Source organism: Asparagus officinalis, chromosome 3 (assembly GCF_001876935.1).
Source record: "Asparagus officinalis chromosome 3, Aspof.V1, whole genome shotgun sequence".
In the NCBI taxonomy this organism is placed as follows: domain Eukaryota; kingdom Viridiplantae; phylum Streptophyta; class Magnoliopsida; order Asparagales; family Asparagaceae; genus Asparagus; species Asparagus officinalis.
The window spans coordinates 3,294,062-3,307,386 of NC_033796.1; the positions used below are offsets into that span (position 1 = coordinate 3,294,062).

A 13,325-nucleotide genomic window follows, 5' to 3' on the forward strand; every position below is an offset into this window, starting at 1 on the left:
TCATACCGTAGAGCCCCGCGGACCTTTGCATACCGTAATGCGCATGGTAGATGTAGGTTCCGGGCTGATCCAACGTATCCAAATTAAATATCATTCGAGATTTTAATTAGTCCAAGAGTCTTAATTTCCGTCTCCATTAATTGGACCGAGTGAGTAAAATTTATACATATACGTGCTAGCTAGTACACTTACCCTATCAACTACGAACTTGTACGTAAAGGTGTCTCCGGGTGTGATCGGGCATTGGGTGACCCCCTCCGTCCCATCACTCCATGGCGTGCCGATCTGTCAAGAGGAAATTAAACAAGTTTTTAATAAAGGTGTCCCTGTTTCATTATTAAAAAGATAATGACTGAAAAAAAAAGAAAAAAAAAGAAGACGGCGACTATTGCCTGACGAATGCCGTGCCAGTGAACGGCGGTATTCTCAGTAAGGAGCCCGTTCTTGACCTCAACGACGACCGTGTCGCCCTGCTGAGCGTAGATTGTGGGGCCGGGGGACTCGCCGTTGATCGTGATCGCAAGCTTCTGAAAGCAATCGGGGGACTTGAATTTGTAAGCAATCTCCCATCGGTCCATCGGTGGTGGTGGATTTTGGCGTCGACGGAGAAGAAGAGGAGGAGGAGGAGGAGGAGGTGGGGGAGGGAACAGAGAGAAGCCATAGCTGCTGTTTAATTTATCTCTTTGAGGGTTGTGTGTTGGCTTCTTATAGTGGTCACGATGGGGGTAAGATTTTAATTAAAAATAATTAATTACTATGTATGTTGTTAGCTAGTAATTAATTAATTACTATGTATGTTGTTAGCTAGTAATTAATTAATTACTATGTATGTTGTTAGCTAGTAATTAATTAAGGTACCGTTTAGTAAAGGGTTAAGTGAGCGGTTAAGGAGACTTAACCCCTTTTTAACCCGCCAAACATAAAAAGATCCATACAATGGTTGAAGTGAGTTAACCCTCCATAATTTGTCAAACATAAAAAATATAGAAGGGTTAAGCTAACCCCTCTAGAGGGATTAAAATGAGTTAACCCCTCAAAATAAGGGGTTTACTAATACTCCTATTTAGAAGGATTAAGAGTTAACCCTTCTAATTATAAAGAAAATAGTCAAAATCATTGTTTTTCTCAAACACTAAAACTGATCACAATGACTAAAATAAATCTTATATAACGGATTAATAATTTAGTCATTCGGATTATTGAATGGGCTAACTATGTTAATCCTTCTCTTTAATCACTCTTCATTGATCCTTTGCCAAACAAGCCATTAAAAGGTTTAATTAAAGGACGTAGACAAGAGTCGTTCACATGCAAAATTAAAGGTGTAGTTTATAATGATGGGTGGGTGGCTGCATGTGACTGGTCAAACCCAGACACTACTAATGAATTGATGCGTGCGTATCAGTTGCCACACTGTTTGTATCGGTCCCCATGTTGACTGAACCTTTTTTCCTCGGAAAGGAGTAGGAAAGTTCTGTACGTAGTCGGTCGACGGAGATTGAACGAAAAATGCGTGAAAAGATAAAAACGAAGAGATTTCACATTGTTTTCCTTCATTGTACGTAATTTTAATTTTTTTTGGTGTGTTTGGTTATCTACTCTAGTCCCTGATTGATACAATATTGTTCATTCGGACCTATATTTATCCACGGTTTTTAATATGCAGTTTTTCTTAAGTAGAAGATTCCAAATTATTAATTTGTTCCTTGATTCCAAAATTAATTAGTCTTCAATGACTTATGTTAATAATGTTGAGAAATTAGGGTTTGTAAAAGTGAGAAATAACATAATATTACATTCTTGGGTTTGTTATTTAATGTTGGACATTTTGCTGACTTGGTATTATTTGTAAGGTAAGATATTTAATTATGTCCATTAATATTTGGTGTTTAAAGAGTAAACCATATGTTATGTTTATTAAAGTAGAACTTTTTATTGCTAATGAGTATCATTTTTTCTGAAAAAAAAAGCATTATAATTATGGTGATATTTCCATTCATTGATTAAATAAAGCACGTGACTAAGTATCCAATCCTAATTTACCCACAGTGGAGAAACTTGCCACTTTTAGACTTTAGCCTCGCGTGGCAAAGGGTTAAGTGAGAAGTTAATGCGAGTTAAAATATTTAGCTTATCAAATATAAAAAATTACACACTGTGTAAAGTGAGTTAACTTCTTATAACTTGTCAAATATAAAAAAGTAGTAGAAGAGTTTACAAACTTTTCTATAAGGGTTGAAATAAGTTAACCCCTCAAATTGAGAGGTTTACAAATCTGGCCACTATTTTGATGGTTTAAGAGACAACTCTTCTACTCATAGAGAAAGTGATCATAATTAATATTTTTATTCCTGAAAACAAAAAAATGACAAAAACTATTAAAGTAAACTAGCATAACAGATTAAAAATTTTAACCCGTCGAATTAACAAATAAGGCTAACTATATTAACGTCTCTCCTCAATCCCTCCTCCCTAACCATTTGTGAAACATTGGCATGCATGCAGTGAAGTCTTAAAAAAAACCAAGATATATAGATCAGCAGGTCTAATAATTTGGTAACCTTCTTTTATTCATCAACTTGATAATCACGTATTAGAACAATTCATCTCAGTAATTTCCTACTCAGGAGTCAAAAGAAATGGATTGCACTTGCAAGAGCTGTTTAATTAAGACTTGGCACTAAAATTTGTGAATTCACGAGGCAAAGACCTAGCTCTGATGACCAGTTCCAACCAGCAAAAAGGAGATCGACGCGCTGACGACGCTGCTTTAACTTGCCACTTGGTTGCACTACCTGCAGATCGAAGACGCGTTCTGTCACGCACCTATAGCAGAGGAGAGGCGCTACAGTTACACCCTAAACCACACCCTCACCCACACTCCGTCTTTGCTACAGTGTATTGGGCCCCACATGAGAATTTTTAAAAAATTCTCATGTGGACCCCAGCGCACTATAGCGAGAGAGGTGTGTGATTGGAAATGTGATTTAAGGGTGCGTCTCTAGCATTTTTCATAGTAGAAATATTTAGGACAGTCCAAAGGAGCATGAAGGTATTAATTAAGATCTTTGAGTTTTTAAGTAATTCCAATTATATCTCTGCATAAGATCGATGACTTCAAATATTCTCTCTAAAATCATAATGTTTCAAAAAAAAAGGGACCCGTTTGAGTATCCTACATGACATTCATCATCAATCAGTCACTACAGTTTATAGACTTGGCAAGTGATTCATTTCTTATTTATCTCTTTATATCTTCCGTATGAGACAAAGCCAGCCAGTAAAGCCTGGAAAATGCTAGATGCAGAAGAAAACTTGGCCCTTGAATCCGAGATATTTATATGAAGTAACAATCTTGAATGACAGGCTAGCCACATTGTAAAGGAGGGATATTTATATGAGTGGTTCAATCTAAGGTGAATGATTCATGGATGTGGAAACAACTTCTTAAAGCCAGAGAGATATGTTGTTAAACAAGTTTGGAAGCATTGAAAAATATGAAGATTGACATTGAGGGATGCTCTTCAAATGACAAAATCAAACTTTCAGCTGCATGTGTACAGGACATTGATGCAGCCAGCTCCTTTGGTTGACTGGTTCGACACCGTTTGGGATGGCTTCCTTTATCCAAAACACTCCTTTACAATGTGGCTAGCCTGTCATTCAAGACTCCTCACCATGGATAGACTATGTCGAATGAGGATTTTGAACATTAACCAGAGCAGATGTGTTCTGTGTCATAGACATCAACCGGAGACAAGGGATCATATCTTCTTTGAATGTCAGTTCTCAACTGACATATGGAACATGGTGATGGATTGGCTAAGATACAGATGGAGATCCTGTAATTGGAACCAACTCGTGAATTGGTATTCTTGTAGATTGAAAGGTCGAGGGCTCATGAAGAAAATGAAGATGATGGTTCTATCAATTGCAACTTATATGATCTGACGGGAAAGGAATCTAAGAATATTTCAAGATAAAGCGAAAGAGCCGTGTCAGATCTTCAGAGATATCCAGATTTCAGTTTATACAAAAGTTCTTAACGATAGTATACATGTCCATATGAAAGAATTACTTGAGAAAATGTAATTTTCATTTTTGTCTACCATATTATCTGGTATCTTAATGTTCTTCACAATGTTATATTTGGAAATGAATAAAATTTAGTTTATTTACCAAAAAAAACAACCTTGGACTAATCGTCCAAACGAAAATTTAATTGATTAATTACCCTTCTCACCATAAATTTTCAATAGATCATTTTTGAGGCTGAGAGCAACAATCAAAGAAAAGGATCACCCGCGCTAAAGGCTTTTCTCCCCTTGAATTCTCATGAATCCGTGAAAAAGTGGGTCTCACGCTAAAAACTATGTTGTATTAATTGAAGTACCCAACCAAATTTTTGCGATCAAATAACTCTTAGTCAAAATTTTACCAAAATATCAAAAATAAGCTAAAAAATTCAAAACGCGAGTTGCCTGAACACTAAAAAAATGAGTCACGTATCTTGAATGTGAGTTTTAAAGAAAATTTTTAGGGTTTTAGTGAAAACTTTTACTGAGAGGAGGTTGACTGCAATGAAAACCCATTTTCATGTGCTTATGTATAAATTATAATTGAAAGGTGATTTCCGTATAATTACCTATTTTACGGTGGTTTTTAAGAGAAAAAAACTCTTTTTTTAAATCAAGTAGTCAAATAGGGCAGTTGCATAGTAGTTAGTGGTTATCTCAAAAAATAATAATAAATATAAAGAAAATCTAAGTCAGTGTTAGTGTATAAATAACTAAAGGTTGTATAAATTTTTCTATGAAAGGGAAGAATGAGAGCATAGACAAATAAGGCTTAGCTCTTGCTAAATAATTTTGGATAACTAATATAAGGTTCCAAGTTCAAAATTGGAGTATAGTGTATGTTAGTATAAAAAAAGAAAAACCCACCCGAGAAAAATTCATAATATATAACTTGTAATTGTTAAATATTATACATATGTAGTTTTTGTTTGGTCCCAAATTGACTAGTCTTAGAGCAAGTTCTCTTTACCTTGTATATAACTATAATATCAATTAAGAGATTACCGCTTTTTCTCCCAAATCCTCTGGTGTCATCAGTAATGGAAAGATCATAAGCTGAAAACATGTCCAATTCACCAGGATTAAAAGAATTTTTTACTTGTGTAGAAATTCAAGTCTAGAAAATAATAAAATATTAAAAACAAAATTACCAACAATGCGAAAAAGAAAAAAAGAAGAAGAAAGGCTGTCTTCGTGGATCGTATATCTAGAAATTTAACTAAAAAAAAATTGAACTATAAATTAAGAGAGACAATCTTATCACCCATTTTTAAATCACTCATTTTCCTGGAGTGCAAAACATAATACTTGTCTCAGGTAAGACACTGTACTTTCTCGGCCCAAGCCCAATATCGGGCAAATTGTGTCCACGTTCAGGTTTATAGGCCTTAATTGGGCCGAACACAAACACCGATGATGGAAGTTACAATCTGACGACTTCCAGAAGGCTACAATTTGAAGACTTTCACATGGATCGATGAAGGTTACAATCTGACGACCTTCACAACAATTGATGAAATCTCTAATCAACAGCCTCCACAATTAACATCGGGAGTTACAAATCTGACGACTCTCACATATCAGAGAGCTAAAGTAAAGATTACAAAATGACGATCTTTGTAACACTTCGACAGAAAGAGACTACAAATCGACGGTCTCTTCAAATCAAGACATGAAAATCCTCCCCGCGTACCAGCATCAAGATGCGCCGCGTTCATAGCCACGAACGCAGCTCAAACGCAGCTCTAAAAGCTGCAAACGCAGCTCCAAAAGCTGCAAACGCAGCTCAGATTCGGCCGCCAACGCAGCTCATGTTCGGCCGCAAACACAACTCCAAAAGCTGCAAACGCAGCTCAGATTCGGCCACCAACGCAGCTCATGTTCGGCCGCAAACGCAGCTCCAAAAGCTGCAAACGCAGCTCAGATTCGGCCGCCAACGCAACTCATGTTCGACCGCAAACGCAGCTCCAAAAGCTGCAAACACAGCTCAGATTCGGCCGCCAACGCAGCTCATGTTCGGCTGCAAACGCAGCTTCCAACAAACTACCAACGCAGCTTCCAACAAGACGCTGCGTCTGAGCCTCCAGACGCTGCGTTCAAACGCAGATTTCATTCCAGAATGCAGGATTTGCGTTTGACTCGTTCAAACACGAGCTGAACGGTTTCAAAACCGTTTCCCACGATACGAGGGGATCACAACTCTACTCAGGAGTGATTTAAGGGGCGGTTACATCCCATTAGCCCCACTTAGGAGCGAATTAAGGAGGTGGTTACACCCCTTAATCCCCTATAAATAACTAAAAATCAATTCAGTTCAGGGGTTCGGTCTGTTGGAACTTCTTGGCAGCAACAGAGGCTGGATTTTTGGAGATCGGATTCAGAGAGAGAGGAATATTGAGGATAGCTGGATCGGCTCCTTACACAGTCTGGGGAATCATCATCAACTGAAGATTCCAGACACTCGATACTTGGCTTATTAACCGAATTATTTTCGGTTCAAACAACTCTATTCTTATTAGAGTCTGTCACTCATTCTGAGTTACAAGACTCGTCAAGAGTTATCAACCAGACGAATCAGTTGTTCCATTGAATTGAGATTGTCGGATCGTCAACGGAGAGCAAGTTCGACGCAAGCATTCGAAGGAAGCACTCCATCGCCATCGTGAAGAACCCAGAATTAAATAAAGGGGAGAATCTAGATCATTCTCTTCTCTTTTGTAATCAGGAAATCCAATTGTAATTGATTTTGAGAGAATACAAGTCAATTTTTCTTTCATTGTCTTTTTACTACAAATTTTCCACAAACAAGTGTGTTGGCATGTTAAAACATTTTTCTCAAAAATGCCCTTTAAAACACGTACATACATGCTTATATAAAATACATGCATCCATGCATAAACCATACCTCATACATACATAACCCTCAATTAAAAGCATTATTATTCATTATAACCCCAAATAATTTCTCCATGACTAAGCTGTTTATAGTTTTATAACCTCACATTAACATATCAGTCTCTTATAATTCTCGCTAATTATCACTATCATAATTAAAAAAGCGTTACAACCATTCATCTTCTTACTAAACCACTATAAATCTAATCTAATCATATTATTTATGATTTATCTGTGATAGAAACATTATAGTATCTCATATTATTTATGATTTATCTATGATAGAAAAATTATAGTATCAACTATAGTGACATAAAAAATTATTATCACCATTTTACTATAATATTAGTAATAGTGTGATCTTGTATTATCTTAATTTTTTATAATATATCATAGTAGCAAAATATAATTTCAAATTTTAGAATAGCATAATATATTAATTATAGTATTAATAACATAACATTTTAATATAATATTAAGAAAAGGAAAGGATGTTAATGGGCATGCAAGCTTGGTTAGCCTGTTAAATTAACAGAAACGAAGAAGGGAGAATGTTATAGCTCTGTATTTATTACCTCTCAATTAAATGCTTATGAATTTCCAATTCAGTCCAATCCATTAATCCTATTATTACTCACTAATTAATCAATACACATTAGCTCTTCATTATCTATTTTGAATTTTCCATACAATTTCCATCATCCCACTAACTCCTTGCCCATAACTTAACATTAATTACCCATTGATCCAAACCATGAATTGGCTCTTAATTCATAAATTTTTAGTTAGGAACAATAATCACATAACATGATCGGTTACAAAACACATGGAAATAAGAGGGTCTCGATCTCTATTTATATCCAATCTTACAATTTGTTAAAATCCTATTCACCACCTAACTAATCCCAATTTGTTGTTCTTTTTTCCTTACAATAATATTGAGCAGATGAACTCAAGTCATCATGAGAAAATATGTTAGTTTTGTATATATGTTCTAAGATGTTGATGAATAATTGATTAAGGTTCAAAATTTTTAAGTTAGGGGAGTCAATTTTAGTTCTTGTGATTAAAAAAAGTTTAGTCTTTTAATTATTTTTATTTTCATCTCATTTTAGCATTTTAAAATATCTCAAAAGTCTAAGATCCTGGATTCGAGCCTTTCAACTTCTCAAAGGAATCTCGGTCCATTTCATCAGGATTTTTTTATTTTTCCTTAATTTCACCTACTTTGTTCACATCCTTCAATCTCCTTTTAAATTTTAAATTTCTTTTCTTCAATCACTCTAAGAAATTTTCATTCGAGCCCTTCAACTTCTCAAAGGAATCTCGGTCCATTAATTTCATCAGTTTTTTTCTTTTTCCTTAATTTCACCTACTTTGTTCACATCATTTAATCTCCTTTTAAATTTCAATTTTCTTTTCTTCAATCACTCTAGCCAATTTTCACAGGTATAGCATGCTTAAATTCTTAATGGACTCTGCTAGGTATTTTACCAAGTATGTAGCATGTGTATTCTTACTGATCGTATAACATGCTTATTTCTTACTGCATGGTGAACAAGTTGTTCATGTTGTGGAGTAACCAAAATAAGTAAAGCCGCATAGGAGATCTATAATGGTGTTTGTCCAAAATACGCTTAAAGCGGTGACTCGGGTTGGCGTGATTATTATTGCATTTGTTGATATTATTTCTTAAATAACTTTTTTCCCATGAAAACAGGGCTTAGACAACAATGATATAAATTAATGTCCTGTCTTTTGGGTTCTATAATTTACTACTAATGCAACTATATGCACTAAAAAATATATAACATTTGATACTGGTAATTGGTGATATTTTGTAGTATGGAAACTAATATTAATAGATAATTTAATTATCATTCTAAATGGTCACATTCATTATTTTCTAAATATAAATTTGTAAAAGCATTTGTACCTAAACTACAATTCGTAGACATAGAACATTTAAATACCAAACTTTATACAGTCTGATATTATAACAAATACTCTAGATATGATAGATCAATTAAACATGAAGTTAATACACGTGCAACACCTCTCTTTAGATCTAAGTGATCATCTGACATAGTCTAAACTAACAATCATGGGCTAATGAACATTTGCAGGATCTTCCACTATCTGTGAGCTCCATCATCTATGATATAATGAGCTCGATGGTGTTCATCAAAATTAAATAAACTTATAGCATGCAAATAATTCTGAAATAAAAAGAACATAAAATATGGTCTGATCGGGTAGAAGTCGTGCAATTAATGCACTACTCTAGAAGATTGATGACCCACGCCTATCGCCCTGACGCAGATAACCCCCTCTCCTCTAATGGTAAAAACCCTCGAAAATGGTCAGCCTCTGTACTTGAGCGAGAGTATAGAGCTTCTGCTCAGATGAAGACAGTTGCCCAAAATTAAAATAAGAACAGAGAGTTTAAATTTTTCGAGAAGAAGAAGACTAAAGGACTTTGTTTTTCCGAGAGGGAGAAGAGTAAAATGAATTTTCGTTTCTGTAATTGCTTTGTGTTTTCCGAACTATGCAGGTCTGTATTTATAAGGGTGGGAAACCCTGAGAGCCGTTGCGCATTCTCCGCAGCCGTTTGAACTTCTCGCACATTGCACATTGCCGAGTCCAAAGAAAACGGAAAAATTAAATTGACAATTCAAAACGTGGCGAGGCGGGCGGACGCGATATGCAAAACACAAACAAACTAAAAAATCCAAAACACACTCCTCTTGGGGGCCCTCAAGGGGTAAAGAGAGGAGAACCAATTTAAACACCCAACCATCCCTTACACTAGGTAATGTGGGATTATTCTTTGAAGTTAAATTGCCTTTTCTCCTCTACAAGGCCAAAAGATGGACTAATAAGACGTCAGTCACTCTTTTCATATGTTCATAGATCATATCGGACATCATTCTTTTTTGGGGATAAATAGGACTCACTAAACTTAATTAAGCCACTAAATATTGCTCTCAACTTCTGTTTAAATCCATTCCTTTTTATATTTCTCCCATTGTGTCATTATACTTATGAATTTTTAACAAGAGGATCCACTAGTATTTGTCTCTTGAAATAAATGTGCATTTGGTTTTAAATGTCATCACCCTCTTGAACCAACTGTGACCACATTTAAAGTCTGGATCCATTCACCTCCAATATTGAAGAACATCCATTAATAAATTAGATGGTCCAAGTTTGCATTCAAGAGCAACCAAATTAAACCTACAACTTTGTCCTTTTGGATTAAGTTGCATATAAGATTGAGGGAAGTAGACCAAATAAATCTTGTTTGGGACTCTTACGGATGAGAATGTGATGAGTTCTCTAGCAGCACGTACTTGATTCCTTGGAAACAAGTACTTTTTGTTGCCTGAAACACATTCATATTTATTTAGAGTAGGCCCTCATGCCAACCTCAAGTCTCAAATATGTTTCACAAAACCATACTAAGCTTCTAATGGAACAACCCACTAAAATATCCAATACACAATATAAGTTATTAATGTTTTTTTTTTGGTCAATGAAAAGGTATTTATTCATCATCCAAATGTGAAAAAATCAGCACATCAAGATTCTTATTCATCATCCAAATGTGAAAAAATCAGCACATCAAGATTCTCAGCTTGAACTGAGAATACAAAAAAATTCTAATCTACTAATACATCACAAAATCAGCACATCAAGATTCTCAGCTTGAACTGAGAATACAAAAAAATTCTAATCTACTAATACATCACGCATACACTAAAACTACAGAGAACAAATCCATTCTCTGTCTTCAGCAGTAAATGGACCATTGAGAACAATAGCTAATTAAGATGCTAAATTTTATCTCCTTAAACACTTGATCAGCTGGCTTCAATTCCTGTCTGAAAATTCTGCCGTTCCTCTCATTCCAAATGTTATAAATTGTTGAGGTAAAAGCCAATTTCTTTAGCTTTTGTTTAAACCCTCTTCCCCTCAACCAGTGACAAAACCAATTCAACACTTGATTCTAATTGCACGATCTCCACCTGAACTGTAACCAATTCATAACCTTGGCCCAGATATCACTAGAATAGGAACATTCGAAAAAAAGATGGTCTCTGCATTCCAGACCAGAGCATAAAACACAGCTGTTTATGCTAACAACCCCCCTCCTGATCAGTCTGTCCTGAGTAAGCAAACGGTTTTGGATAAGTTATTAATGTTATCTTATCTAACAGTATAAATTAGTATTATAAAGGATTGTTATCTTCTTATATCATTACTATAAATCTATAACATCAGGCATGGCACTAATTTTTTTTCCTTTTAATCTTGTGTATTGGCCTACCATATAGAACCTCAACATCACTCCTCTTTCATAAGTTGCTAGAAATCTTGCATGCTGGGAATATACTACTGACCATTTACCTATCCTTTTTTGAATATATATTAAAAAGCCTCGTTTTGGGCTGTTATAACATGATATGGTTATAGGACTACAAACAATAACAGAATAGCCCACATGTGAACAGAGTATTTTGAACACGAAAAAAGGTTGACACTACAACAAAAGTTATAAATTATGATACATTATGTCACACAAATAGAGCGTGATACATATAAAAGTGGTTAGAGCATGTGTGGAGAGTGTTTTTCAACACATATGAGAATGTGTCACAAAACTAACGACACATATATATGTCAATAGTGATATATATGTGTCATAAAACTCGTGACATGTATATGTGTCAAGAGTGGTGACACATAGTTATGTCTAGACTATAAAGTTAAAAAAATATATATCATCATTCAACACTATTACTTCCTAGAAGCTAGATCACTCATCTTAGGATTACGCTCACCAAAGCACACTTAATTATAGAGTTTTTTTAGCTTATACACTATCATAAATGTTTAATCATCATGATAATTAAAATCTAAGATCTATTGTTTAAGCACATTAATAGATCCTCTCACAATCCATGTTGGACTATTAGTCTTTCTCAATTATATTTATTATATATCTAACAATGTGTCATGATTTGCTACACTTTTTACTTGTGTCGCTATATTATTTAATCTTTTATAAATAAAATGACACTTTTATGTGCCATAACATAAATGCGGACACATGCAACTTTTGTTGTAGTGTGAATCCCTTACCTCTCTAGTGTATAGTTCAGAACACCATGTTTATATATACATACAAGATGTGCCCATACGATTTCTACTCTAAATATACACGTACTCCAATCTACAGATCAATTGAAGTATAAACACGGTGAGAAAAAACATCAAACACCTTGAAAACTGAAAAGCTGAGTCGACGCATGTGAGTACTACCTTTGAGAGAGGAAAACAAAACAGAAACAAACAAATCCCTTTATGAAGGACATTTACTCCTTTGCAAGGTCATGTAGGGCAGAGGGTGAGGTGCTCTTCATTGTACAAGATTGGAAGTTGTATTGCCTCATGCACGAAATGGACCCTTCCATCTTCTTAAACCGTCTGCCACCAATTAATAGTGGGTACAAAACCCACCCGGCCCTAGTTTTACCTACGCACCCAACTTACCCGCGATCTTGCCCTTTTGCTGCATTAATTATGAAATGCATGGCTTAATTATTTTAGAAGTTTCTCTATGTGAATTTATAATTTTTAATTTGGAGAATTGAATTGAGGTTTGCTATAACCCATTTCATCCGATGTTTGCCTACCAACTAAATTAACCTTAACTAATACAGAACTAGTAGTTATTTAAGATAGAAATCATGGTCAAATAAAGTCTTTAAGTAGTTGAGCAAACATCATGACCTTAAGGAGAAAGATTTAAGTTAATGGCAGTATTTTTATTGTTCATGGAAATTAATACTATATTCGGAATTTCAGGATATCAAGGCTAATATTATTTCTACCAATAGAATAGAAACTCAAACTAACTCCTTTTTTTAATATAAAGGATGAACCCCCAATTACTCATATTGTCAGGAAAATGTCAGGATTTTATTGTAGGACGTAACCATGCCTTTATTTAGATCGAGTTGAATCAATATAGAAGAGTTGTTATATGTCTTTTCTTGTGAAATCTTTGCTTATAAATAAATAAAAGATAGGCTTAGGACAAAGTTTGAACCTGACTTTATTTGGTGTTTAACCAAAATTGGTTCGCATTACAATAACATGCATATGATTTGGCGAACCTATCGGCAATTTCAATGATTCGAGAGACCAATTAACATCAAATTATTTAATAATGTCTGAAAACCCCAATTTCTTACTAAGCCATTTTGAAATCTCAAGTTCATGAATGAAATGAAAAATTACGTAAACTGTGTGGCCTCTCACATGCTCTCCGTTCCAAACCAGTAATTT

At 34.9% G+C, this 13,325-nt stretch overlaps 1 protein-coding gene across 1 annotated transcript in view; it reads right to left on the bottom strand.

Annotated features, from left to right (window-relative positions):
• Nucleotides 1–579, bottom strand: part of LOC109832503 (L-ascorbate oxidase-like) — a gene marked incomplete at its 3' end in the record, with an annotated part of 1,230 nt that extends 651 nt beyond the window's left edge. Inside the window, exons 1-3 of the mRNA XM_020399855.1 lie at nucleotides 393–579; nucleotides 193–285; nucleotides 1–64 (exon numbers count right to left, since the gene is read on the bottom strand). The exon at nucleotides 1–64 is cut by the window's left edge and continues 131 nt beyond it. Of these exons, the coding sequence (XP_020255444.1) occupies nucleotides 1–64; nucleotides 193–285; nucleotides 393–578 (343 nt within the window). The remainder of the gene's footprint in view (nucleotides 65–192; nucleotides 286–392) is intronic.